Below are 24,580 nucleotides of genomic sequence, written 5' to 3' on the forward strand. Positions count from 1 at the left end.
CTGCTGCAGTTGAAGGCATCAAATAGCATTTGTTTCAGTGATTTCATCAATACATTCACTAGGTAATAAATTTAGAGCTTGCACAAGCGGCGAGCCTGCAGTCCAGTTCTGCAAAAAAATGCAGCCCGATAAAATACTCAATGATCAAAACAAGTGTTAAGGTTATGAAATCAGGTGTATTTATTCACGTCATAGCTCCTACGAGATAATCAACAATTATTCACACAGTATTTGTCGATTAACTCAATGAAGTGTGGCCCTTTATGAAGGGGAAAACGAATCATATTTACAAATATAACAAAATAAGAGATTCAAGGGATATTTTTGCATTTGACATTCAATTAATGTACAAAGTGATTTTCAGTCACAGCATTCTGAAAAGAGAAGAACAAAAGCACTTGTGGCATCATAAATTAACAATCAATTTCCAACTACATATCATCTGATCTTGATGCTTAATTTGTTCTAATATGTTTAATCCAAGCTATTTACATGCATTTATGCAATACCATACTTGGCTGTGGTTTTATTGCTATAATTTGTAATATATCATTTCAAAAAAACACTAAAATTTTCTCCCATTACTCTGAATTTGACAAGAAGAAGCGAGAGAACTAAAACATGGGAGGTTCAAGTGAGATAAACGTTTGTGAGAATAATCTTTCAGTGTCGCATGGAAAAGTGAAAACAGAGTATAATCTGCAGCAGAAGGGAGCGAGGCTTCAGGACAGTTGTTCCAAGGTGTGAATGGGTCGATGGTTGTGAAAACCCAGCATCAGCAAAAGTGAACAATATAACAGGTGACGAAATAAAATCAGTGAATTATACATTCAATTGCAGTGACTAGAGGAAACCTATACCCACTGTGAGCTAAATGGCGACCATGTCAGGATAAGGCTCTAATGGTCTTTATCATTCCTTGTAAAAACACTCAGAACAGCTTATGAACTGAATGGAAAAACGAAAAACCCTGAAAGGAACGACAGAGCACTAGTTTACACCCGACACGTCAAGTTGAACCTGACACAATAATCTCGATATAAGGGCTTTTTTTTCTTCTTTTTCTCTTGTCCACATGATCAAACGTTTATTAAACATTTATGGACTGGACACTAACAGGTAGAAATGATTAATTGTGGTTATAAAAATGAATTCAAAGTGGCTTGCATATTACATTAAGGCTGCATGGCTAACATTGCAAGACGATTTGTCATGACTGTCATCCCAGTGTTTTGTTTGAACAACATATAAATTCACACATAACGTTCATTGAGTCTTATCTAATATATATATTTGAATACCTATTATTTTTTGTAACAGCATAAATGGGATTCTAAGTAACATATTTTACACTGACAGCATTTTTTTTTCTGTGATCTTCCTTGCCTGGAATCATCTGGGAACGTGTGGTTATTTCCCACCTTCGTTACTACGAGGGTCAAAGCAACAATATCTCGGCTGGTCCATTAATGATCTGTCACCTCTCCTCTCTGGCCAATCTCCCGCTCCAGGTCCCAACAGGGAGAAAAAGGGTTGAAAACAAGGCTGAGCCTCCTCTTTTTTCCCAGCCACACTGTCATTTCTCAATAAACCACTTTCTTCTTTCTTTCTTTCACATTTGTTTAATCTGTGATAATTAATTACTGGATGGGTTCCACATAGTTAGCGGGATAAAGGCCGGTCTCTCCTTCCTTGAGCCGGCCTCTGCACCAACCCTGATCATCTTCCTCGCCGATTTTGGTAAATTCATCCCCTGCAAGAAGTAGAAAGAAACAGATAAACACTAAATACTTTTGGCCCGATTGTTGCGTATTGGGTGAGGCAGATGCTGACAACTTTTCCTTTGGAGAGAGTGACGTACATACGAAAAGGAAGGAAAGATATGTTTGAAAATATATGGGAACCGTTTAATGTGTTTGTTTATGGTATTGATCTAGCAAATGACAATGAAGAGGAATAAATAGTCGGTTACGTAAACCTTATAACAGGATTAATGAGTTCAAATACCTGCAATTATATTAATTCATTAAATTATGAACAAAATGTTTTATAGCTGACAAGTGATCTATATGTGTATTGTTTGTTTGTAATTTAGTTACAAGTAAATTAAGTTTTGTTCTGTTTACAACAGTAGTACCGTAACAGGTACCTTTGTTAATGAGGCACATGTCATATTTGATATAACTACATGTATATAAATACAAGTGTATGTGTGTCTGTAAGAAAATGTTAATAAATATATTGTTTAAAAAAAACAAAACACTAAATACTTTTACAGGATTGAAAGAAATGTTGCTGTTTTAGTTGCCATCTGAATTTACCTGCTTTGAAGCTCAGCTCATCCTGTTCCTGGCCTTCGTAGTCGTACAGCGCTCTGACCGGAACAGAGACGACCGGAGAAGCCGGCTCCTCCTCGAACGGATTCCCATCGCCGTTGGCGGAGAACGGGTTCCCACTCGTGTCTTCATCTGACCAGTCGGGAGTCTTCTCTGTACTGCTCACGCTGGGGGAAAAAAACAGCCACTTAGAAGTTGCATTTTCATGTGTATCTCAGGACGTCATAAACCGACAAGGACAATCCAGCATGCCAGGCAGAAGCAGGAACAAAAGTTCAATGTTAGAAAAGCGAGAGAGAAAAATAAACACAACACCAAGTGAAGTATAAAACAGTACAAAGAAAACCAAAAAAAATGCTTCCTCAGATCCACAGACAGCTTTGTGATTTCTATCCTGAAAAACAACTTACTAAATAAGTGGAGGACATGCGTGTGTATGACATCAATGCTACAAGGCAGGCAGCTGTTTTCAGGCAACATGACAAAGATGATTTAAAAGTTGCTTTCGATGCCACTTAAAGATCAAGAGCTGGAAGTGACACGATGCTGAGGTCGTGCGATGCAAAACAAAAAACAAAACCACAAGACGACATATCAAAAAGAAACATGAATAACAAGCAAAGACAAAATCATATTTTGTAAAATGCATGATTGAGGTTTAGCCTGAGTGTCCAGCAGAGGGAGCCACTTGAACACCAGAGAGAACTCGGCTTTGACAGATGCACACATTGAGAAACAGTAAATGCACATCAGCACACACATAAATGATTTACAGTCAGATCTGCTCACTGGTTTAAAGCTTCAATAGTTGTGTTATGAATTGGTATTTGTGGATGTGTTTCTTTTGTAGCGTTATACTGGATGAAACTTGTATATCAACAGATGTGTGAGCGTTTCAAAATTCAGATCTGACTGTAAAAGACAGAAACATGTTGGAGTTCACACAACATGCGCCCCCATGCGCATCACGTGTGATGTTCTGCAAGTCCTGGCACTGTTAGGCTTCAAGGTCAGACACACAATGGCGTTTGCGCGCAATGCCGTTCCAGAGACCATGCAGAGCAACACAACAACCTGCCACCTGAAGGAGGAGAGAGGGATGTGAGGAGGAAGAGAGAGCAAAGAGACTGAGACAAAGTAACAACGGGAGACGGGGGGAATGAATGAATGAATGAACGAACATCCACGACGACGTAGCAAAAAGACAGAAGAGGAAGAGGCGAGAAGGTTTTTGCGGCTGGGTGGAGTGAAGTTTTCTCCTTGTTCACCAACGTTTTTATTTCCTCTTTCTCCACACTGATGTGGTTGACTGTGGTCTGCTGCTCCGTTTCGGCCGCTTCCTCTTCCTCATCCTCGTCGTCGTCGAAGGGGTTCAAACCCGCTGGTGCAGTTTTAGTGGGCACAGTCAGGCTGACGACATGGGACACATTGAAAGATGGGTTGTTGACATGAACACATGTACAGACACACTGTTGACAAACATGACCTGAGGACAAAGTGATGCTCCGTTTCACACCCTGACTGTTATTTAACAGACACACACAATGATGCAACAGATGCATACAGATGTTGACGCACCATGTGAGCTGGCATTAACCATTAACATCTCAAAAACACAAAGCAGTTGTGCAACTGTAATTGCAATTGTTTAAATATAGCTGCAAACAGCAGGCCATGCAAAGTCGTTACTGTTTGTATCCTAAGGTGGCAGTTTTGACTTTATGTCTTGCATGTATACAGTACATACAGTATATAGTATACGTATATCCAGTAACCAGTGTCTTCAACACAGATTGGATGTTGGTTTTTTACCTGGGACTTTAGTATTAGCTGTGTTATGGTACAATAGTAAGTACATATTAAAAACCCTGTTACAGAGTTCAACATGAAAAAAGGTTTTCAAGTTAATAATGAAGCTAATTTAAGGTTAATTTGTTTCCTACCATAGTTGATAAAATGGGAGTTGGCTGTTTAAAGCTGCATAAATCGAGCCTGCATGTGCTAGGTGTTTTTTACATTAGGGTGGATGCATGTGTGCTTGCGGGTATGCACTTATAAAGGAATGTATATGTATGTGTATACGTATGGATATGTGATGTGTGTACGATGTGCATGTGTGCACATGTATGGGCGTGGGTATGAGTGCATCCACATAGTTAGCACATAGAGTCTGCAGGTGTAGAAATATGTTTTCTCCTTTAGGTTGTAAGTACATATATTATAGTGAGTGTACATCTATATGTAGATATATATACATATTGCTCTTCTATTCTTTTTCTTTTTTTAAAATGTACTAATTTAGTGTTTTTTGTTCTGTAACCTGAAAAAGGCTATAAATAAAGCAAAAAGTTGCATAAATCAATGGTCTCTCTTATTAGAAATGACAGCCATGGTTTGTCCCAACACTGTCAGTGGAAAACACGGATATGAGCTGTACAAGAACAACAACAAAAAAAAAGTCTGACAGGTGCGGCAACAGTAAATAAAAGGGGGCGGGACTTGGTGAGGTTAAATGTGGTGATGGATGAGCCGGTAATTATTGTTCTCTGTGATGATTACAATGAGTGGCACCAACATGGTATTACCATCAGTGAACAAAACAACAGTTTCAGTCTAAACACACAGACAGAAAAGATGACACTCTCAACTTGAATGTGCGAAAACTTGCAGCTCTCACACACACACCTCATAATTAATACAAAGTAAGAAAAAAACACTGAGAAGACACTTCCTGAGTCTGACTGACACGTATTCGCTCTGACAAACTGTTTCTGAGAAAGTCATTAGGGCCGTTTCGCCTCCTACCAGTTTGACTTTCCACATCAAGGAGCAACATTTGCGCTAGAGCTGTATCAAAAGGAAACAGAGGGTTTCAACTCCCTGTTTACAGAGTTACTGGAGCGCGAGCGGCGGTAGTTATCAGTCGGCCCTCGAGAGCGCGAAGCAGAGAAATGTGAACACCTTTGTTTGAACAGTCATGCCATGCTCTGTGAGCCTGAGCCTGGGGAGTTATTACACCAAACACCGCTCCGCTAGGCGGCCGGGCACAATGTAACTCTGGATGGCTTCTAGTCAACAAACAAAACTTGACCTTATAAACTAAGAAACAAATTATCTAAACAGTTCTATTAATATTTGATCCTGTGGGTGTTTGAACCGCGTTCATTCAAGCTTCGCACCTCAAATGAGGGAAAATCCGAAGAGGTGTTGAAAGGTTGATAAAAAAAAAAATAGAAAAGCTGAACAACAAACAGCTGAAACTAGAATAAGAAGTCATTATACTGTCATTATATCTGACCTTAACTCAGAGCTCTGTGTCTGACTGTCGACAAACAGGCATGGGAATCTGAATTGCGTCATATTTACCCTTCACACACCCTGCACTTACACACTCGCTGATGTAGGAAATGACAGGAAAGCAACACTCTGTGTAAACGCTGGTTGGTTGAGACGGGAGAGGGGGGGGGCGCTGCACAACATTCAACTTTTTCCAAGTTCAGAGGTCAGATGCTTTCCGTGCCTGACATTCCCTGCGTTGACTCCTCTCTCATGATTTCATCACATACGCGGCCACTTCCTGCTGATGCATGGATAAGAGCAGACCGACCGCCAGCAGGTGTTTGGACGTTAAATTAAGGAAAACCTTATTACCAAGCCACAGAGGAATGTGAAGGAGTTTAAAAGGGGCCAAGTGTTTGTTCACTCGGGAACTCACAGCCAAGTGCGCTTAATTCCTGAGGAGTGTAACACAATAAATAAAACACACAGGGGCTCCTTCCAAAGTCTCCTCTTTTTTACAACCATGAAAGCTTTATGAAAAGGTATTTTTATGTTAATCAGCTGTTTGTTTCCGTTTCCAATGAACCCACTGTTGTGTCCTTGGTGCTGTTGCCACAACACCAAAGAGGGATTTCCCTTCAGGGGCAAACAACTTCTTATCTTATCTCAGCTTATATAGATTACATCATGTTATTAAAAAACAGCCTATCGACCATCAAGCGGCTCTAAAACCTTGTGCAAACATTTGACGGCATTATACTGTATATAATTAGATCAATTAGAGGGTTAAATCAATCATCATAAATCCCGCCTTCGAGATAACACTTGAATACAAGCGAGCTGTTGTTGATAACGTTTAGCTTTAATCTAGAGGAGGTGGTGAAGTACAGATAATTACGGTACTTCTTTTCTAATTATTAAAAAATATGTTTTTCTGTAACTCAGGACTAGATGAAACCAAGCGCTTGTGTTTTCGACTTCAGTAGCAACTAATCCAGTTTCCTTTGAACTTTCCAGTACGAAACATTAACACTGAACGTCTCAGTGTGTGTGAGTAATATTTCCACATTGCTCTTCCTGGCACCCTCTCCGTTACGTAGCAGCAGTCTGTCTACTCTGTCCAGTCTGTTTCTCTGGGATGACTGTCTGCTCTCTCAACCAACAAACTGTAAAATGTTTACCGTTGCCGCGGGAACGGCCGCACAAATACACGTCACTCCCGGAGCTTTCCTTACGCAATGTTTTACAAGGATTCCTTAAGAGGAAGATGCGGCGTAGAGATGAAGGAAGTTTGTGTGAGTGTGTGTCTTGACAACAGAGGCCCAGTTTCCTGTGTGTGTGTGTGTGTGTGTGTGTGTGTGTGTGTGTGTGTGTGTTAAGAGAAGTGAGGCAGCGAGTGATCGGATATCTACCTGCTGCTGGTCTTGGCGGGCTGGACGGGCTGGTCCGAGCTGGTCTGACTGATGCCGGTCAGTGTGACGCCCTCCGACGGCTTTTTCTTCTCTCGTCTGCTGAGCGTTCGGTTCAGGTCTATGGACCAATCCTGATCAACACACACACACACACACACACACACACACACACACACACACACACACACACACACACACACACACACACACACACACACACACACAGAGATACATGTTACCAGACGTTTCACCTGTGACTGTGTGGTTTGTAGTTTGAGGTCCAAACATGCCTTCGCAGAGAACAGTGGAAGAGTGTTTGACAGACGGGGATGTGCACTGCAAAATACACACACACACACACTTCAACACAGTCCAACAACCAAGTGAATCATTTCTCAGGCTGCGAGTCGACACTGACTGGATTTTTGAAACTGTACACACACGTATGTGCACAGTTACATAACATACAGTACAGTGTACGCCTGGAAAAATGAGAGATACGACCAAGAACAGCATCCATCACCTGCTGAAAGAAGGAGCTCCCCTCCACCACAGACTAACAAGGGAGTGAGTGTGTGTGTACAGTGGCATGCCAAAGTTTGGACATCCCTGGTCAAAATTTCTGTTAATGTGAACAGTTAAGCAAGTGGAAGATGAAATGATCTCCAGGAGGCATAACGTTGAAACACTCTTTTGCAACATTTTAAGCAACATCATCAGTGAATTATTTTTGTTTTCTACACTTTTAGGGAAACAAAGCAGCAGCCTGCAAAAGAACGTGAAACCCAGGAGACTTGAGCTCTCAGATAACTTTGACCAAGGTATCAGACAAGTTATTTACTATTCACACGCTGTGATAGTTTTTAAAGGCGGGGCTACTAGGTACTAACTATGCAGGGTGCCCAAACCATTGCTGCAAGTCCTTTTCCTTTTCTGTCATTTTGAAAATGTTAAAGGGGACATATTATGGAAATATCACTTTTTGAAGGCTCTTTAACATACCTATATTTGGGTGTTTGTCTTGTAGTAGAAGGGGTGGGGCGGGGCAAGCAGTGGTTCATTTGCATTTAAAGGGACAGGCACTGAAACCAGCTGTTCTGAACAGGACTGTTTTGAGCGGATTAAAAGAGCTGTGATGTTTGATCCTTGGGATATTTTGACCACAGCTTGTCACAGACATGTCTTTAGGACACCTGGGAACTATTTTAATTTGTGGAAAAGGGGGCATAGTATGTCTCCTTTAAAGATGAAAATAAAATTACATTATTTAAAATATAAAGAGATATAAATGCGTCATCTTTTTGCAGATCATTTCATCTTCCACTTGCTTAACTCTTAACACATTAACAGAACTTTTGACCAGGGGTGCCCAAAACGTTTGCTTGCCACTGTGTGTGTGACAGCAAGTAAACCATGTTTTTTGTTCATGCATATGGTCATAGTTACATAATACTGTACTCTTAAATTGGTCGACTAACCCTGCGTCCACAATGATTAATCAGAATTAGTCACTTCGGTCTATCTTTAGATTGTCGGACCGCTCGGACAGGCGGTTGTTATCTCCCTCTTAAATTACACACACAATACTAAGCTTTCCTGAGTGTTTATCTGACCCCTCTGATCTGTCAGGCCTCTCAAACATTTAAAGATTAAAGGTGCTCCACTCTGGCTGATGACCTCTGTGAAACTGTGACATTGCTGAGCTGTGGTGGTGCTGGTGGTGGTAGCATCACGTGACGTAGCGCAGGGTTCACACGGAGAGCACCGCTGACTGAGGAGGGGCCACAGAGGGGTCAGAGGTCAAAGAGGAGTGAAAGAACAGAGGGTCAGAGCTGCGGTGGTGTAGAGAGGATTTCTGATATCTACAAGGAAAAAGCTACGTGAACATCCCCAAAGACAGAGCAGGGGGAGTGTTTCTTCGATATATTAAAATTCATAGATAAGATCCAAACATAACCACCTCAAACACACACAAATGGAAGCAAGTAAGGAGTGTTATCAGTTTAAATAAAATAAAATAAAAAAGGATCTCCCCCCAATGGCTGCTGTGAGAGAACAGCCCTCGCATGCATAACTCACTACAAAGGACCTTCTCTTAAAGGTGCGAGGACGGGACCAGTCCAAATTCTGTCAGACATGGGGAAAGGGAAGCAGGGTTAATGGGAATAAAAGAAAAAAAATCTAATTCTGAAAACTGCAGCATGCACACTGTAAGGGTTAGTTTGTGACTGAGGCAATGACCTAAACCAGCAGAAATGATCTCAGGGTGGATTACTTCAGCTTCTTTAAAATAGCTACCTGCACAAAAGAGCCAGGAGCTTGCAGAAGTAATGAAGACGTGGGCATGCAATGCTGTTTTTTTGTGAGATCCAGTCTGTTAGTTTGCTGAAGTCATCTCGACTATTAACACCTTCTGACAAGTTGAGTCTGTGTGTCTCTTGTCACAGAGTAACTTTAATCCTCTCTATAAAAAAAGTCTTCCAAAAACCAGGCAGCTCTGAGGAAGAAAAACGACCGAAAATGACTTCAAGTGGAAGAAGATCCCCCACTGGAACGGCCTGCTAAAGCATTCAATAGCGCTATAAATTGTAGCACAGCGAGCACATGCAGCGTCTCTTTGCCTTTCCTTCCCTTTCTCTTATTTTACCTCCTGCTCAGAAGATGAACATAAACTACACTCCTCTCCCTGTCGGACTGACGGCCGAGGACAGATTTACCTCCACCCCTGCTGCCAAACAGCACACTTCAACGACAAATATTATCACCGGACTATAACTCCTGCTTCAACTTAATGTACGTGGCAAAAAAAAAAAAAAAAAGGCTACATCAGTGCTGCCCTTCAACTTTTTCCCCCTCGTGTATTTTTTTCAGTATTACATATGTCTCCATTAATCTTGTCCTCCTAACTGGTGCGTCTTACAGCCGGGCCCCTCAGGGCGCCGCTGGTCCTGATGAAGACATACCACGGCATCTTTACATAAACAAATACTTGAATTTACTCATAAGTATCTTCCAAAATAATATATAGGACTATCATGACTGGTATCCATCCTATAAATTCAGCAGCAACAACCCTCCCTTAGGAGTTCCTGCAATAAAGTCTACTGAGGGATCATGACCTAATGTTTGTTATTTATGGGTTTATTTTTGGAGCTACTGAGAGCCCGTCTGGATGATCCTCCCTCATTCTTCCCCTTCACATCTTAAGCCTTTGCTAGACTCTTTCTTTCGTATAAATCTTAGGATTCGCTACCTCAAACTGAGGCCAGTTCATTGGCATTCCTGGGCCGTGATTGGACCGGAACCACTTCAGGTCCTCTTCAGCGTCAGTAGCAGAGACCGTGTCTTCCAGCGTGTGATAGACCGTCTGGAACCTAAAGGGAACGAGACCAGATGATACGGTCAAACTTATAAGTAACTGATTAAAATCTTTTGCTTTTCTTTATTTTAAGGAGAGAGTCATATATCTGACTTGTGATTGGTCGAGAGGTCCAGGTGCTGTTTAACCTCCAGAAGCAGCTCTCTGAAAAAGGTGATGCGTTTGTCTTCAAACAGCTGCCACTGCTCAAACACCTGCTCCATGTTCTCCATGTACTGAGGGGTCAACTTGTCCAGCTCTTCAAGGGATTTCTCATAGCGTTCCTTAGTCTGGAAGGAGAGGAAGATGACATTTAAATAAAATAGAAATAGAACATTTTGATGACTTATTGTGATAGAAACTGCCCCTCGTTACCTTCTGCACCTCCTGCTGACACTTCTCCACCTTCTCCTGGAGCTTCTTCTGGGCTTCGGGGTTGTTGTTGCTCTCTAGTTTGCTGTTGGTCTCCCTGCTGGCCGCCAGCTTCTCCTCTTTGCAGGCAGAGTGATACGATTTCTTCATCGTCTCCATCTGTGGATTCAAATTATAATCATCATCATCATTAGCTAAGATGCAGGAAACAAATGCTTTTTGTCTTCTGGATAACTAAGATAACTACTGGATCACCAGTGACACTTCACTTCACAATATCCCATTCTGTTGCCCTGTCATATTTAGCTTATTGAAGATGAGCCTTACTGTGATAGTTCTGTTTTGCCTCTGTGTTATTTGTTGTAGTGTTGTAGTGCTAATTTTCTAATCTTAATAAACACACTTGTTGAAAAAAGCAGCAGGAAACAGCACCACCAGCTCTTCATCGGTAAAACATTTGTAACTAATTGGATCTAAATATGACTACAAAAACTTGGCAGCTGTGTCTGTGCTTTATCTTTTGAACTCTGCAGGACGTGTGAGTGTTATTTTCTCTTTGTTAAGACAGCTGACAGCACACGTTGACTCATGTGCCCGGAAGCGTGACTTTTATGTCTTTTTTTTTTTATTTCTAGGATCATTACAATGAATTTCCTACTGTGACACATTTCCTAATTTGAGGCTGCAGACACATGGATGTTGGAATAAATGAACAACCTGAACACTTGATGTCATCTATGAAGAGGAATGAGCCACTCCTGTTCCACTTTGTTTATATTTAAACTGCGACAGATAAGAACTGCGGAAGCGGACCGCTGCAACCTGGATCTATTTGTGTGGAGCGAGTCTTGGGCAGTGCCCAGTGTAACTTGGGCCAAGGCCAGAGCAGCCATGTTCTCATTGAACAAACAATGTGACATAAAGAGGACACTTAGAATAGGAGGACAACAGCACAGCCCGTCCTTCATGTTAATTTGCTATAACAGGCAGTTACCAAAGTCTCTATTCAAATGAGCGTCAGACAAAACGTCAGTCCGCTCAGGCCCCGCGGACATCAAACGCCTCGTCCAGTTGCAGCCTGTGAGTTTATTATTGACGTTTGCCGACATCGCCAATGTCAGCTACTCATTTTCTAGACCAGTTAATTAGCCTCATTTCCTCTCTGCCCTCCGCGGCTCGCCCTCGTCCGTCTAGTCAATCAATAAATCACTATGGCTACAAAACTGTATTGTTCTGTCCCTGTGTGGTGACAAGGCCAGGATGTCACCACCACCACCACTACCCCACCCTCTGGTGACATCACACACACAGGAAATAGGGGAAAGCAGCCTGAAGGTTGCAAAAAAAAAACACTCAGTTGCTTTGAACACACAAATATTTGCATGTACATGCATCTAAGAGCAGGAATGGGAGCGCTGCCAAGTAAACAGGCTGCTGTAGGAAATACACTGACCTTACTTTGAACTACGTGGTGCCAGTTCCCTCTGCATGGCCCTCGCTGTTTCCTTCCCTTCCACTGACAAATCAAATCAAGTCTGGCAGGATAACTGGCTGCCACCTGTGACTGATGTTTGGCAATAGCTGCTCATTTAAATGAGCAGTAAATAGTTTACAATTGTCCCCGTGCCCTTTAGTTGTCAAGTGAGCAGGTTGTCATGGAGCGAAGAGCAACAGTGGTGAGTCAGTGATGTGATATGAAGGACAAAATTGATGTTCATGGTCGTCACTGAGCTGAAGATGGATTTGCTTGTGTTAACTACTTCTAAAAATAAACATGTGCTTTACAGTTGGGGACACAGCTGATGTAAAATGAACTTCCTCCGTGTTACTAGACTGCAGATTCACACACCTCTTTGAGTTTCTTGCCCCATGGTTTCTGAGCTTTGCGGAAACCGTCCTCGGCCTCCTTAGTCTCTTTGAAGCCGCCGATCATCTGTTTGTGGTAGGCGTCTCTCTGCCAGTTCTTTAGCTTCTCGTAGTCTTCTCCCATCAGCGCCGACTTCACCTCCATGTGCAGCTCACTCACCTTCTCCGCCTCCGTGCACAGGGCAGACCACGCCCGCTCCAGTGTACCATACTGAGGACCTGGGGCCAGAGTTAATGCATTAATAATATTCTTAATACTTTACACCAGCGCTGTTTATTCTAAGAGAGCAAAGGGCACAATTTCTGGGACTTTTAGTTTATGTTTATATTAAAGGGATAGTTCAACATTTGGCAAATTGACCCATTGCCATAATCCCTATAGTTTTAGGAGTAGGTTTGTTACTTTTAACCGTCGGTGCAAGCTATTTTTAGAACGGCAGAGCAAAGCTGCGAGCTGCTAAGAGCTACGCTACAGAGGCTCATGGGATTTCTTGGTTTCCCTCATCAAACTCATCAAATACACAATCCAACAACTCCAAAACGCTCTGGTGGACAAGTTGTGACCTGCACATTCACCACGCTATGAGATAATAACAGAACATTAAGAGACTGAGTTGAGTCGAACCTAGTCCTAAAACTGTAGGGATTATGGCAATGGGCCAATTTGCCAAAATGTTGAACTATCCCTTTTAGTTTGTTAATATTATAAAAGTAGTGATTCTGCTATACAGAGAGTGTTTTTGTACCTTTTTCTATGAGTTGCCGCCAGCGCTTTCCCCATTCTGTGAGCTGCTGTGCGTACGCCTTTTCAATCCGTGCCCGCTCATGGAGACAGTTCATCAGGTCGTTACAGAGCCGATTGCCATCGTCTACCCGCTTCACTGTCCGCTTGTAGTTACCAACCTGAGAGCAGGAGAGAGAAAGAGACGGCCGGGTGAGAAAAGCACGTTGCAGTAAAAAAAAAGACAGGGAAGTGCAAAGCAAAGAGTCTTTATGAGTCTCACCTCCCAGAAACTGTCACTGGAGACATCGATCATGGAGTCATCGTAGGAGCCCGACATCGCTGCTGCCCCAAGTTACACTCAGTGTGTAGGGCCTGGAATAAAACACATAAAAAGGAAAATAACTGAATCTGAAAACACAAGCTCTTCCTCAAACAAAAACACACGATAAAATAAAATATCTGCAACTACAGTCAATCATTTCTTGAGAAAAATGTGCAGAAGAAGCAGTGGGGAAATGCAACACCTGCAGAGAAAATTCACACAATCAATATTAATATTTATTTAATGTTGATCATCTATTTCTACATTTTTGTGACCCTGCAAAATGCTCTAAAATGCTGCATAATGTTTTTTTCTCCATTTCAAATTGTTGAAAAACATTAAAAAAGGAAAGTCTTACTGGTAATACTTAAAGGAATCATTAATGAATTAAAAAAGAAGAAAACTTCTATTAAAAATCAGTTGTAGTTGGAACATTAACATGTTGTAAATCTGTATAATATTTAAGTTGCTTCTGGGTAAATGGGAAAAAGTCACTTTCTATTGCAAATGTTAAAGGAATGACAAGGAATCAACTGGAAAAAAAGATCAAAATCTACTTATGTTACAAACCCTGTGTGCTTAATGAACATTGATACTGTAATGTCACTGTATTGAATTTCACTTTATCTGCTCAAGTTCACAGTGAGAAAAAAGTCGACTTTCAAGAAAGTTGAGGAACTCAACACGTACAGCAAAGAGGAAGGGAAACGTCTTCTCATCGATCCATTACACACACACGCTGTCCAACACCACACGCTGTACAGTGAAACTCAAATCTAAAAACAACAACCTCGAGGACCCTCGCTGTCACAACAGCATTCCTCAGAGACTACAGCTGCAGATCGCTGAGAAGAGGCTGAACGCTAAAAAAAGAAACAGTTCAGGGGAGCGATACAAATGGAAGAGGGAGTGACGAAGGTTTGTGTGTGATCTGGTTTGATAATCTCAGCAGCAGGTGGGTGTTTTCATTCATTTCTTCCAACCTCACCACCCGCAACATCACCACAATCTCTCACACCACTGTGGTTTATTCTGGCACAGCACATGGGGGTCTCACTCAGCTGAACTGTGTGTGTCTGTGTGTGTGTGTCATTTTGAAATCAAGGAAGAAAAAGAAACTTGTGTCGAGGCGCACACTGGGCAGCTTCCGTTTCCCTCCGACCGCTCCGACAGACAGTCCTCTGTTCGTCTCCTCTCCCCCTCTTCTGTCCTCACATCCATCATTTCAAACTCAACAGACCCCAGAACAGCCTCCCTTTATTCAACCCTTTATTCCTCTCCTCCCTTCCCCTTCAGCCTGGAGCTTCCTCTCCTCTCCTCTCCTCTCCCGGACCCAGTATCACGTCTTGTAACCAAATATATTCAGATTGCGGTTGCGGACTGCAGCTGACACCTCGCATCGGAGCTGAAGCAAATGCTTCTCAAGTGACCACCGATCGCTCCAGATCGGATTTTACTTCCCAGCTCACATTCGATCGCGTCCCTCTGAAAAAGTGCAGTCGCTACAAGACGATCGAAAAACATTAGAGTTCAACGAAAGTAAAACAATTAATTAGTCAGTGAGGAGAAAATGAATCAGTGACAGCAACTACTGCACAGTGATGCACATTTATCAATATTACTCAGCTTGAAAATGACTGATACATTATGGTGATGTATATTTTAACTCGCTGCCAATCAATATTCATATTTTATTACACTGCACTACACTTATTACACTTAGTTTACTGTATTTTATTTAACATTTCTATTACCTCTACTCTTTTATATAGATATTTTTGTACTTTTATACAACAAACAAAAGGTGCATAAGAATTTCATTGTAATAATTTGTAATTATGTGACAAATACTTGAATTTGAATGGAGAGGATTTAGATTAGAGTCTAGATGAGGTTAAACACATTTCTCTTTTCATGTGCTTATGGCTGAGCTCTTTTAAAGAACTTTAAACTTCATCTATTTTCTTTTACTCTACTTTTTTATTCTTCTTTGCTCTTGCTTTTAACTTTATGTTTAATGTTTATGGTTTGTCTTTATGTAAAGCACATTGAGTTGCCTTGGTATAAAATGCGTTATATAAATAAAGATGCCTTGCCTTGCCTAGATTTTCAGGGGATTGTTTTTTTTACTAATGATCTCAGTGAAATCAGGGCAAAATGAAGCTACAAAAGGTCTCCATGTCTCTTTCATCTCTGTTTTATTGTGGGTCTGATAAAAGTCGTTGTTACTTGTGGTCTGATAACATTCCTGTCTCTATGTCGGAGCTGTTCTTGTGATCAGATCACACAAGATACATTTTAGTGCCAAATGTGAACAGGGCCTCTTTCAGTTTACTGAGACAGCAAGAGGATGAGGGTTGTTACTGTGTGTTTCTGTGTGTGTGTGTGTGAGAGTGTGTTTCTGAGTATGTGTGTGTGTGTTGGTCAATGGTCAGTGGCCCGTGCCCTGCAGGCCAGGACTTGCACAGAGGGAAGTATTGTGGCCACCACAAGCTGAGGAGGCAAATGAACAATCCTCTCTTTAATTGTGTATTTGGAGTTTACAATCAGGTCAGTCGCAACAATCAAACACACGCAACTCGCACGACAAGAGCTGCACAAACAGATGTGGTCTGTCCGTCTCCATTTCACAAGAAAACCTCATGTTTAATTTTTACCCAGCTTCCCCTTTGAATCGCAGCCTTTATACAAGAGACACAAATGTATGTGCAGTAGAGCATCATGTGTTCATCAAATACGGCTGCTTCGATGACAGCTGGTGCTATAAATCAAATATCAAATTGACACCAGAGATGAATGAGATGATATTTGAGAAAAATAATCACGATATTTTATCACTTCATTGTAATTTGATCACTAATTTTACAGACTAAAAGTATTATACATTATATTATATTGATTTGTTTTGTATTATATCAAAACTATATGATGAAAATGGTTATTGTTAGTTTAGGTCCTGTCATTGTTACCAAAATCCAAGATGCATTAAAGTGTTACAATAATAATTATATAAATGTTATAATAAAACATTTTACCATCTCAATTACTGTAATAATGTATAATTTTCTACTATCTTCAAGTTCTAGTCAAGACATGTGTTGTTAATGTGCCCTGGGTTAAGAGCCCAGACCTTGATTTATTGTTGCCTCAAGCCCTCACAAAAACATTCATTTGAATCAGGTGTGGATGGATTATTACCTAACGCACTGAGAGACAAGCAGCGACAGAGATCATTCACTCATGACACTGGGTTGGATTTTACCAGAGAAAATGTGATGTGTCCACAATAAAAAAAATAAAAAAAACACAGTTCATATCTGAGAATGAAGACAGGTGTTTTCATCTTGGCCTCTTCTGCTTTTTCCCCCTAACAGCTGTTAATATTCTTCAATCACCAGCCGCTACTGCAACAACACATGGACCAGGCCACAAATATCTGCTCTAAACATGGCGACAAAACACTGCTGCTGCTGCTGGGAAACTGACCACAGCAGCACAAAACCGTGCGTGTGTCTGTGCGCCATTGAATACTTAAAGGAGAATTCCGGTAATTTTCAAAGTAACACTTGGCTCTACAGCTCTAGGTCCCCGAGTGCGACCACAGGAAAAAAATCAGAGCAAAATATGTGCAGCCCGGACCTAGCTCTCCTCCTGCTAGCTGCGCTACACTGCAGTTAAACAGCAAAGTAATGGGGGCAGTTCTTCTAACCGCAACTTTGGCCTCTATATAACTCTCAAAATATCACTACAAATGCTTTGCAACATCCACCAGTTCCTTACCACACAACACTGAGTGTGAATGATTCTGTTAATATGAGAGAGCAGTGTTAACGTGTGTTTATCACTGTTTACTCTAGATTCCTGGGTAGACCTTACTAGTCGACTGTCTGGCTCGGGACTGTTTCCATATCAACAAAGACAAAAATGCAAGGAAAACATGGATTTAGGAGGAAAAAAAGCATCAATATGAATGTAACTGCTTTTTTCCCCATCCAAAATCTTTTTTCCCCCTCCTAAATCCATGTTTTCCTCGCATTATTGTCTTGATATGGAAACAGTCCCGAGCTCGACAGTCGACTAGTAAGGTCTACCCAGGAAGCTAGAGTAAACAGAGGTACGTGATAAAAACACACAGTTAACACAGTCTCTCATATTAACAGAGTTATTCACACTCAGTGTTGTGTGGTAGGGAACTGGTGGATGTTGCAAAGCATTGTAGTGATATTTTGAGCTAGCAGGAGGAGAGCTAGGTCCGGTCTGCACATATTTTACTCTGATTTTTTCATATGGTCGCACTCTGTAGAGCGTTACTTAGAAAATGACCTGAATTATCCTTTAAGTAATGTCATGTTCCTCTTCTGAAAAAACACAACACATGGGTCCAAATACCTTGACACACTAGTCATGCTGTATTGATGGTTATTGATGATTTCAGAGAACATTACACACATACACAGTTATTTACCACCATGTGATGCTGGGAACTTACTTACACGGCCAATTAAAATGTGAAATTACAAATCGTCTCTTGCCTCATACACTGATACCAGAGTGATATGTTGATACAGGAACGGGCCTAGTCTGCGTCAAGGTAGGTTTTCTAATCTAATGACTGGAAATTAAATCAAAAACAAGTACACACATGAATGGAAAATGACCTTGTACGGGCACGACAATGTGTTGGGAATTCCTTCATCATAACAGCTCTTTCGCAGGTCTTATGTAATCAGCGGCAAACAGGAACAAATGTCTGCACACCCTTGGCTCTGTGGGACATCGCGTTGAACAATTGAACGCGGCTTGACCCAGAACTGTAAACAATGCTGTTGACTAAGCCCGAGGTCTCAAGTCCATTCAATCCATCACTCCGCAGGAGGAGGAGAACGCCGGACAATTCAAGGCAACGATGCACGAGCAACAAACACGTGATGAGTCGAGTCGACAATGTGAAAGTGATACTACTACTATTTGGGAGTGTGTTATTGTTATCTAAATATGAAGTGACGCAAAGATGCAGTTCTTAATAGCTATATGAACGCATGATTTCATCAAGAGCCTCGGCTTGGACAATGATTCTTAGATCACAAGCTCAGAGAGAGAAAGAGAGGACGTAACGTAACAATGATACCACTCAACGGCTGATAACGAAATGTACTGAGCATGCTGGAATTTGGCTGCTGACAACAACTCAAGATAGAAGTGAACAAATGCATTCCTCGGCGCTACCATGCCTAAACTGAAGCTTGGCAAGTTGAGCAAGTTCCCACACTGACATTTCTCATCTAACCCACTTTTTTTTAACACAAACACACACACACAGTGTATCCTAGAAGTTAGTTAGAGGGGAGGGTTAACAGTTGGGAGCAGCTAAAATGGAGAAGGGCGGGCACGCAGAGGGTGAGACAGCAAAAGAAGTAAGATGACGATGATGTATGTGTGTGTGTGTGTGTGTGTGTGTGTGTTGTGTTATTAAAAGCACATGGAGGCTGAACCTGAGTCATGTCTAAGCAGCAGCAGACATGAGATCCAAGTGACCTTTAAGAGTCCAGATAGAAGAAGTGTAGACGAGACTAAAGAAAGACACACACGATGGGGTCGGGGGCTCTGCAAAACGCTGGACAGATGGTGGTGCGTTCGAGAGCGTACGGTGTTCTGCAGCAAACTGTCTGTCTGTTCTCCCCTCCTCCCTGTGTTTATGTTTCTCAAAGTGCTCTGGGGGTTGTCACACAGAAACTGTCATGAATGGAGCTGAGAGGAGGCAGGAAACAACAGGATACACAGAGCAGAGAGATGAGCACATAACACAGCTGACAGGCACATGCATGTCTGCCCGTAAGCTGTGTGAGTGTGTGTATCTGTGTGTTTACGTTGGTTGTTGGGTGAAAAACATAAGCAGAGCGCAAGGAGACCAACCTGAGAGTGCACACACAGACCGCCGTTTGTCACATTGCGTTTCCTCGCAAATACTGAAACCTCCCAGTCTCGTCCACCTGACCGAGCGTCATGTGTTATAAGCAAAAACCCACAGCTTACATGTTTTATCCAAAATGAAAACATGACTTCCTTTGCAAGTTTTTTTTTTTTTTAAATACACATCACTGTCTTTCTTTCTGGCTGTTTAAATGGTTCAGGAAAGAAACTATAGGTTGTAATTGATCAGTTCTTAGGCCATTTAGTCCCATTAGTCCAAAGACCAGAAGATAAATCTGCAAATATATGGCAAACACATTTACGTGCTTCTGTTTCTAAAATATGAGGAGTTGTTTTGTTATGTTGTCTTATTCATCATCATTTAATCTATTTATTAATTTAATGGGCAATAAATGTCAGAAAATAGTGGATAATACCAGTAACAGTTGTTGTCAGAGTCATCAGTGATCTTCTTCTGTCCAACCAGTTTTCTAAAACCCAAATATATTCGTTTTTCTTCATGCTGGAGGAGCTGAAACCTCACAATTTCTGTGCAAAAAAAGCTTAAACAATTAATCAATTATTAAAATAGCTTCTGATTGACCTTTGTAATTCCATTTATCAGTCAGTCAGTCAGTCATTTTTGCAGCTTTAACATGAATGTTTTTCTGCTTTAAGAGTGCGGGGTGAACAAAATAAGCAAGTTGAAAGGGTGTTTTTCAGTTTTTTCTGACATTATCAAATGAGTCAATCCATAATCCATAGTTCGAAAAAATAATTGTTGTTTCTTGAAATTCAGTCCTCAGTATAAATGCTTACTATGGAGATTACAGGAAGACAGTGTGAAGCAAGCTGTTCTATGTTAGCAATCTACTTTGCAAAAGCCTTGACCACATGAACATTTCTTATGTGACAACAGGTGATTTTCTTTTCTTTTTTTTTGTTTCCATTTCCTTCTCTTGTTGCATAAACGCCTGCAATATCTCCCAGGCGGGGAGTTGCAGCTGAGCTGATCTATCCCTTCAATATTGCAGTTTCACAGCAGGACATCGCTAAATCCCGACTGGGCTACCAGAGAAAAAAATACAATCATGCCTTTGCCTCTTTCTCCTCTTGCTGTACACAAGCTTGAAGGTCAGAAGTTTCCATGGCCATGAGCTTAATTTTATTTCCCTGTCAGTCAATCACCTCTGCCCTCCTTCCTCATGTGAGCTCAACAGCTGCACAAGATCTCACAGGAACTGGGCCCTTTTTGTAAAAAAGTGGCGTCAGAGCCTCATACTAAAGTTACGACGAGGCTCCAAAAACACAAGACAATGAGACCGTGGGTCCATCAACGCCGGGTCGACTGTAGCCACGGCACAACTGACCAGTCCGCCTGCTCAGAAAACCCTCGGTCAGGGAAAAACAATAGCGTTTGTTCCACACTTTCAGGCATTTTCCACTGGACACGCCAGCAGCATAGAGAGGAACATAATGGAGGGAAATTCAGTATTACATGACGGGGAAGGGGGAGATCCTTATGTCACCGTCAGGGCAATTCTGCAGTGTTTTCCTGTGGAAGCCGCAGTCCTGCACAGTGTTCACAGCACAGCACAGCACACACAGAGCGGAGCGAGTCTCATGTGATGTGGCCGAGCTGCAGACTTTTCAGGAAAGTGCCGTGAATGCAGCGCATCAGCTCGACCTTTGACCTTTAAACCTTGGCTCCATTCAAACTGGTAAATCTCTCACAGACGGCAGAAATCAAAGAGGAATGTTATGTCAACTGTGATTTAAGCATTTAAAACTCTTCTTTTTTACAGTATTTACAATAACCAAGAAGAGACCTATGAACGAGGGAAGCAACAAAAACCTATTTCCATAACAAAGTCGTTCAGTTTATCGTCATTGGAGACTGAAAAATGCAAATAATCACACTGCAGATATGGAAAACGCTCTCTACAATTCAAACATTTCCTGTTATATTTTTTCATTGACAAACTGCTCAATAAATCAACTACATGTTTCAGCACTGACTGTACTTTTAGCTACTTTGAGGAGCCAGATATCTGCCTTTGGTGGGAACAATTAATCTTCATTTTATACCAACAGCACTCACCAAGGCTACAGGAACTACATGATTAATTCTGCTGGAAATAGCTCCTGACCATTTTAACTCCTCCGCCGGTGCTCTTGGAGAATACACAAATAAAGATCCCACCAGCAGCTGGAGGGCAGTGCCTTCACTTTGGTCTTAAATTGGACTTACCCCACTCTAAGTTTAACCCTGATCTGTGTGCTGCTGCTGCTGCTGCTGAAGCAATCATTTCATTTCACATGCCTGATCTTTTCTCCCTGCAAAGAGGAACCAGCAGCTTTTTCACAGAGCTTTCACTACTGCTTTTATCCTAGTGACAACAAAACCCCACATATGTAGATGTCCGTCCGCGTCAGGACAGGAAGCATCACTGTGATGACTGATAACTTCCACTTTGTTCATTCATCATCATCATAATCATCATCATGTATTGGCTCTTCAGTCATGTGCAGGGGAACAGGGCAGGTCCTGTTTTCTGTGATTAATCACATGGCTATCTGGGTGTAAGATAAGGAAATATCATGACATCTTCCAACACAGCAGCTTGGTGTTTGTTTTTTGATTTTCTACAGATGTAAGGTGGGTTAAATGACAGCACAGGAGTCAGGGGTGAACTTGGCAGCCTGCTGGCACTGCGCAAACTGGACCGAGCCGAGCCGAGACAGCTGCGACATTGCAGCAGAAACCAGATCTACTCTGCTCTGCTTTTTCTTCCTATGTGTGGAAAATGATAAAGCTGTATAATAAATACTGTGAGCCTCTGCATGCAGGATGATATGATTATGATGATATGACATGGGGACTACTAGGGAGGGTTTATCTTTTACTTGCGAAACCTGCCCCGCCCTTCATCACCCTCCACACAGGCAAATGAAAGAAAGACTCCCCGGCGAAAAAGCTAAACAGCTGGGTTAAAATGTCTTAAGGAATTTAACATTAAGCGACCTCAGGTACAGGCTCGTAGCAATAACAATCTAAAGTCCGACATTAATTACAGTGGTATTCAGTAAAACTACGACCTTAACTGTGCCAGCTTAAGTCTTCAAGACTGAACTAATACCCTGAAATACCCAAGTTACTACCTACCGTGTTGCAGATAGTGAAGTTAATAGTGGACTAATTCAACTTTTACGCCTGTGAAATAAACCATACATCATCATTAACGTATCTTACACGTAGTTAAACCGTTTTAAGTTTTGATAAACAGCCACAGTATCAACCTCCTCCCACCGGGAAGTAACTAAACTTTAACGTTAGCTCACTAGCTCTAATGTTAGCCAATTAGCCACAAGTTTAAAAAAAAGAGAAAAAGTTTAAATGTATAAAAGCCAAACGTTTCCGTGTGAACTTACCTGAAACTGTGTTTTTTCTTTTCTTTTCTTTTTTATTCCTCCTGAGAGTTTCTGTGTAACTGGAGAATTAATAATCCTTCCTCTCGGTGCCTATTTACAAATCTTTTCGTCCCCTTTTCTGCTCAGCAGCGGCACCATCGATCGATCGACTCCACTGACTGAAACCGACGTAACGTCACGTCAGTTAGCGGCAGTTAGGCAGCCACCACGCATCCGGTTGGGATTTTCAAAATAAGACAAGACAAGTGTCACAGGGTTCTTCAATGGTTTGTTTTGGGGTTTTTTTTCGGCAAAGGACCATAGCAAAGGACCCCCAAACTGATGGAGAGAAGGAGCAGAGACCCCCTTACTAATATATATATTGTATAAAATTGTGTTTTATATCAAACTGGGCCTAGTGCCTTGTATAAACGTACCTTGTTATTGTGCATTCAACAGCTTTTCAAATAGGTTCACTGGGAATGACTGGGAATTTGTATTATTGATATTTAAATTAGTAGAATTATTATTATGATGGTAGTGACTGAAAAGTATAATTATAGTGTTATTAATAGTTTGTGATATTATGCATAATTGATAGTGGATTAGTGTAGCTAGGAATGCATGACTGTATTTATTTATTTTATGTACTGGATGTTATCATTTATGTTATATTTCATCTACTTTATGGACCCCAGGAAGCTTACTGGTCACCAAGGCAGCAGCTAATGGGGCAGCTAATGGGGATCCATCCAATAACCATAAACACCTGTTAAGGTACAGGGCGGCCGTCCCACTGACATTCATAAACAGACCTTGTTAACTGATACTAATGCCAATATCAACAATGTCTGTCAACTGGTAATCATGTAGACAAGCTATTCAAACTGACATTTTTATTTTAAACATAAGTGTGGAAATGAAATAATAATAATACAAAAATCTAATCAACCAAACATTTTTACATACACCTGGGTACTCAAATAAGCTAAACAAAATTAGTACACACACACACACACACACACTTAGATGAAAATATGATATTATTATTAGAATTATTATATGTCCAGAGAACTATCATTTTGTTGTCCAACATTGTAATATAAGCACCACTAATGCTCCACTACACATGAGAGGTTTAATAATTTTTTTCTTAAAACATTTTATACAAATTATGAGATTACTTTATAAATGTTCTGCCGTATGTGCAGATTAAACATCTCTACAGGGTGAATGACTCAATTATTGATTAGCATACAGTTGGGTACTCACATTGGCTAAGCAGAATTAGTGCTACACACATTAAAATGTGATATAGCCTCCACTCTGAAGTTGCAATGCTTTTATTTTGACATTACCACATTTACGACCTTGAGCTATTTAAGACCGATGAGCTTTATGCAAACTATGAGGAGGCGCGCCTGTCTGACGTCACATCCCTTATCAAAACTTTTTTTGGTCACTGTATTCAAGGGGGGCTTGCAGCCTGCATGGTGCCCAACAGGGGGTCTGAGGACTCCGAGGGGCCCTAAGAGACTTCTAGGGGGCCCTCAGTAAAACAAGGTTTAGTTTAATTTCTCTCTAACTCTT

At 41.3% G+C, this 24,580-nt stretch overlaps 2 protein-coding genes across 5 annotated transcripts in view; both read right to left on the reverse strand.

Annotated features, from left to right (window-relative positions):
- Positions 1-162: 162 nt before the first annotated feature.
- pacsin2 (protein kinase C and casein kinase substrate in neurons 2) lies at positions 163-23,184 on the reverse strand. 4 transcript variants are annotated; one of them, XM_085769598.1, is made up of 12 exons: positions 23,012-23,184; positions 13,628-13,719; positions 13,370-13,526; positions 12,607-12,842; positions 10,761-10,916; positions 10,500-10,675; positions 10,281-10,401; positions 9,107-9,154; positions 7,028-7,158; positions 3,609-3,746; positions 2,322-2,503; positions 163-1,753 (listed from the first exon to the last, which is right to left on the reverse strand). In XM_085769598.1, the coding sequence occupies exons 2-12, from the start codon at positions 13,682-13,684 to the stop codon at positions 1,641-1,643; spliced, it is 1,515 nt and encodes a 504-aa protein (XP_085625724.1). In that variant the 5' UTR covers positions 13,685-13,719; positions 23,012-23,184; the 3' UTR covers positions 163-1,640. The 4 variants fall into 4 exon arrangements, with proteins under 4 accessions (XP_085625724.1, XP_085625725.1, XP_085625726.1 ...); XM_085769599.1 differs by lacking the exon at positions 9,107-9,154; XM_085769600.1 differs by lacking the exon at positions 3,609-3,746.
- The window catches only part of ttll1 (tubulin tyrosine ligase-like family, member 1), a 37,708-nt gene continuing 26,755 nt past the window's right edge, over positions 13,628-24,580 (reverse strand). Inside the window, exon 11 of the mRNA XM_085769602.1 lies at positions 13,628-13,719. The gene's annotated coding sequence lies outside the window, so the exon portion shown is untranslated. The remainder of the gene's footprint in view (positions 13,720-24,580) is intronic.

Source organism: Trachurus japonicus, chromosome 23 (assembly GCF_045865225.1).
Source record: "Trachurus japonicus isolate A0001 chromosome 23, Traja_1.0".
In the NCBI taxonomy this organism is placed as follows: Eukaryota; Metazoa; Chordata; class Actinopteri; order Carangiformes; family Carangidae; genus Trachurus; species Trachurus japonicus.

Coding starts and splice junctions, on each gene's coding strand:
- pacsin2 (XM_085769598.1), bottom strand. CDS start 13,684: ATGTCGGGCTCCTACGATGACTCCATGATCGATGTCTCCAGTGACAGT. Junction 13,527..13,627: donor CCAGTGACAGTTTCTGGGAG/GTGAGACTCATA, acceptor TCCTGCTCTCAG/GTTGGTAACTACAAGCGGAC. Junction 10,402..10,499: donor GACCTCTCGACCAATCACAA/GTCAGATATATG, acceptor CGTTCCCTTTAG/GTTCCAGACGGTCTATCACA.